The sequence below is a fragment of the Alosa alosa genome, chromosome 12, assembly GCF_017589495.1.
Source record: "Alosa alosa isolate M-15738 ecotype Scorff River chromosome 12, AALO_Geno_1.1, whole genome shotgun sequence".
Classification (NCBI taxonomy): Eukaryota; Metazoa; Chordata; class Actinopteri; order Clupeiformes; family Clupeidae; genus Alosa; species Alosa alosa.
The window spans coordinates 4,050,833-4,055,832 of record NC_063200.1 but is presented as its reverse complement, the minus strand read 5'-3'; the positions used below and the strand labels follow the sequence as shown (position 1 = coordinate 4,055,832).

Here is a 5,000-nt window from a genome sequence, read left to right as displayed (position 1 = left end):
GCTCCAGCTCTGGCACGCTGACTGATGAAAGCGCGACTGTAATGCAGTTGGAGGGCATTAATATGATGTAATGATGTCTGCATGTTTGGCGAGCCGGAGCGCTTTGCGTCGGACGGGACGCGGCGGCCGTCATCCGTCTGCCGGACCCAACCTTCAGGAGGCCCGACCTCGCAAACCAGGTTACCCCGGCTGGCCAAACCCCCGTATGAGGAATGCGCCCAGCGTCTGATTATACAATTAGGACGAAACCCTAGCTTAACAAATTTATTATGAGTATAAATATGTCTGCTTTTTTTCGTGTAGCGCGTGCTAATGTGGTTAGTGCAAAATGGCAGTCATTTTTCAAGCTTTATTAGAAGGGCAGGAGGCCTATGATGCAGGCTAACCCCCCACACACTTAGACCCAAACTAAAGACCAACATGATGGACCATCCAGACTGCACCGGAGGAGAGCACAAAGAGATGATTTACAGTTGAAACGTCTGGACCACGGGCACGTCATCACGAGCACTCGATTCTGAGGCCCTCTGAACACCCGGTAACAGCTGTGTCTCAGGAATGAGTCACTGGACAGGATGATGGTGTTGCTAGGCTTGACCTCCTGGACAGAAATTGACGTGTTTGTGTATTTTTTACAGGAGAAAATTCACTTAATGTCTAGCTTAGAATGGCTTTTGAAAAGGTTTCGTGTTTTTTAAAAGAAAGAGGAGGAACGAAGATGCTGTCTCTTTGAAGGGAGAACACTTTATAGCCATCAGTCTGTGTGGTTCGTAATGTAATTTGGGAAATGGGGATATTGATTTTTCTTACATTCACTTATTCATGTTTTTATTTGAGCGAACACAGAGGGAAAATATCTCCATGGTGGGCCTTCGCGGAGTGGATGGGATGTGTGTGGATGTGATTGTGCTAGCGCTGTCTGAAAAGTGAGGCTGTTTGTGTGTGGATGAAGGTGTCTCAAAGGGGGGCTTACTAGAAAGAAGTGTGGACTGAATGGACGTCTTTGTCAGAGGTATGCAGTGAGTGGGCCAGATCCCCCACCCATCCCCATCCTTCGGACTGACACACACACACACACACACACACACACACACACACACACACACACACACACACACACACACACACACAGCAGTGTATTTTTTTCTGTTGAAGATCACTGCTGCTACTAAAAACCTCTCAAGGCCACTCAAGAACAGAAGAAAATCAAAGGAAAGAATGAAACAGAAGTAAAGAAGAAACATTACAAAAAAGAAAAAAAGAAAGAAAGAAAGAGAACGAAAGAATGAATGAAATGAAGAATAGATTGAAAGCAGACAGGAAGGAACCCTGGGAGATGTGATATGGCTGGCTGTGCCATATTAGCAGGTTGAGGTGAGAACCAGCTGGACTTCTCCTGGTGTGAGCGTGAGACTGAAATGGGTTGATTTGGGCCTCTCTACAAAGAGTGACACATTCACCCCAGTTTGAGACAACGTGTGACTTTAAAAAAAACAACAACAAAAACACACCTGCCTCCCCTACTACACACACACACACACACACACACACACACGCTTGCACACTGTACTTGGTAGCCTGGCCATCAGCTTGCTGTTATTGCATCATTTACATTCTCCAATAGAAGAGCACTTCACTCTCTCTGTATGCCCTGACTGATGAAAGGTGAACTGGGTTGTGCTGGGCTGGCCTTGTCTGTGTTATGTACTAGTTAAACCCTCTTAAGAGCGTGTAAATGTTAAGAGCGTGTAAATGTTAAGCGTAAGTTGTTTTATTCGCTTTGATTGTACTAGTTAAACCCTTTTAAAGGATAATTCCGGTGTGATTTTGACCTAAAGTGTGTTGAAACATGATAGCGAGTGTGAACGTATGTCTCATAGCTCACCTCGGCTTGTCCCCTGCACTCAGAAATCTGGCGCTAGTTAGCCAATGCTACCAACGTTTCGTTTTCGTTACCAGTGTTTCGTTGTGGTGCCTCGGGCATCGGCCTAGCCATGCACATTTATTCGCTCTGATTTATTCACATTTATTCGCTCTGATTGTACTAGTGAAACCCTCTTAAGAGCGTGTAAATGTGAAGCACAAGTTGTTTTATTCGCTGTGTTATGTACTAGTCAAACCCTCTTAAGAGTGTGTAAATGTTAAGCGTGTGTAAATGTTAAGAACGTGTAAATGTTAAGCGTGTGTAAATGTTAAGCGCAAGTTGTTTTATTCGCTCTGATTGATTTGACGGTGTGTCCAATGTGGCTTCTGTGCGTACAATAGAGAAAAGCCTATGATGTGAGTGGGAGGACTGGACTAATGGATGTGTGTGTGTGTGTGTGTGTGTGTGTGTGTGAATGAGTGTCAGTCCTAGTGTGTGTGTGTGTGTGTGTGAATGAGTGTCAGCCCTAGTGTGTGTGTGTGTGTGTGTGTGTGTGAGTGTGTGTGTGAGTGAATGAGTGTCAGCCCTAGTGTGTGCGTGTTTGTGTGTGCACGCGCATGCACACACACAAATTGGTAAGGCCATGCTTTATCCTGATAGTGTGTGTGATCGAAGACATTGATTAGCTATTGGCAGAGGGCTGTGGCTAATGCAGAGAGAGACAGTGAATCCGTCGCTCAGATGTTTATTTACTGTGATGGATCACACATACACACACACACACACACACACACACACACAGAGAGAGAAGAAAGAGCTTTTTATTGCCCTTTGGCTTTGGACCCTCAGTACTTTTTTTTTCAGGTACCGACAAATTTAAACCTTTTTATTTGAAATATTAAAGACAGTAGTTGGCTAGCTTAAGCTAGATATCTAGAATTTTATTCACCTACACCAGTGAAAACTCTGTGACATTTTGAATTATTCATAAAGAATTGTTTTAATTCTTTATTTTAATACATGCAATTTTTGTGACATCATGTACCAGTGTTATACATTTTATTACCATTATTTTAATAATTACGGTAAAAATTGACTTGATCGTTATCATTTTGTTTATTTAATTCTTTAAATATTATTACTATTGCTATTTAAAGTTAGGTTTGATAAGGGTTGAAATATTAAAAAAGAAAGGATAAGAGAGTGAGTAAGCATCTTTTGAGTAATCAGCAATGCAAGTCCTGCTATACTCTGTGTGTGTGTGTGTGTGTGTGCGCTGCATGTATTTGTGGTCATTTCTGATTTTCCCTCTCGCCTCTTCGTCCGAGTCGTGCAGGGTTTCATTAGTATGACTGAGCGGAGTTTGAACGCTATCATCAGGACAGAACTCTTCCTGTTTGGTCAGTCTGTGGGAAACTGGCCGGGCTGATAGCAGGCACCAGTTGCTACTGCACTGAATCGGCAGGAGGGAAGATCAATTCATAGCATTTCCAATTGACTATTCTGCATTAGCCCACATCATTTACGTTGTGAGAGGCATCAGTAGCCATTGCGATGTCATTAACAATATTAAGGTATATAATTTATTTTTTTTCAATCATTTTTATTTTTAAGGAGACACAATTATGTTATAATAAAATATTATTTTCAGAGCCTTGAAATGTCATCTCTAATAGGACATGGGTCTATAGTCTATGTAGCTTTGCATCTGGAATACCTTCTTCTAGTTACAGTTGTATTTTATGTAGTTGTGGTAACTTGGCTCTACAAAATATATTTTTTATTTTGTTTTTTTAATGTTAGTGGTTTAAATTTTAATGTGAAGGGTTCCAGCACAAATATATTCCTCTTCACTGCCAACCTGTAGTGACGCACCCTCCATTTCTGTTGGCCAGCTCACAGAGCAGGTGGAATTTATGAGTGATACCAGGTAAAAATGACCTTGGTTTCCAGGGATGCAATACACGTAGCTGTCAGAAATCACTTGTGATGCTCGAGGCCCTCCCAGTTTAGTTCATGCCACGACATGTTCACTAAGCTTTCAAACAGCAAACACAGTTTTATATCTCAGTCATGGTGTTCATGATGGACATATACTTGGTTGCACTGCAAACTTTACCTGAGACACTATGATTTAGCAAGTGTTCTTATACACACACAGATCCCTGTGTACACACGCGCGCGCACACACACACACACACACACACTCTGGGTAATTTTATGTTTCTGTTTCAAGAGAAAACACAAAATAATACTCTCCCCAAGTAAAAAATCAATGGCAGAACAGTCAATTGCTGATAATGATCAGAAGGCAAATCTTTCACACCAGGCCTGCACAGAGTCCAGCACAAATGCTGTGGCGAGTCGAGTGCCAGACCTGGACACTCTCCAGGACCCTGCGCCTGACCGACTAAATGACTACAACCAAATGTCTTGTGTCGCTTACATTTTCAAATATCATTAATGTGCCATTTTTATTTTTTATTTAACACTTTCTGTTTTATGTTTATGAAATATAATTGTGTTCAAGAGAGTATTTGAGCGTATGCACGAACCATCTGTGTAATGTTAGAAGTGTTGAGAGCCTGAAAGTACAGAAGAAAGGGAAAACACAGGCCCGGTCTCAGTCAGCCAGAGGGCCGGGGTCAGTGCTGACGGTACATTAAGAGTCTCGAACGCACTTCGTGAGGACAAAGTGAATAAAGCATAACATTAAACGCAGCTTAGCGCTCTTTCCCACTGCTCGACATGTGCTTTTATTCATGAGCTTTAAGCGCAAGCGCTAGCTGCGCGCTAAAGCTAAGCATGCTGGGCCGGGCCCGTCTTTGAACTGAGTTTATTGACAAATTGTTGGATCGAGTTATAACAAAGAGCATAGCTGGAAGTCACGCTCATGCAAATGGGCTGGTGTCTGAAATAATCCTTTTTTCAATACGGGAAGATCTGAGCACTTTCTCACGATGGAGCTGCCGCACTCACACACACGCACACATACGTACGTACTGTACATACACACACACAGGCACGCTCGCTCTCTTAAATGTGTGCTTTTGCAAATCTTTTTTTTTATTTTTGTACAGAAATTAGTTCAGTTATTTGTATACACATATATACACATATACAGTATATATTCTGT

The 5,000-nt window shown here is 42.2% G+C and overlaps 1 protein-coding gene across 1 annotated transcript in view; it reads left to right on the top strand.

The window, feature by feature from the left end:
• Positions 1–5,000, top strand: part of LOC125304786 (WD repeat-containing protein 7) — a 158,553-nt gene that overhangs the window by 115,413 nt on the left and 38,140 nt on the right. The window contains 1 exon segment of the mRNA XM_048259284.1: positions 4,437–4,521. Coding sequence (XP_048115241.1) covers positions 4,437–4,521 — 85 coding nt within the window.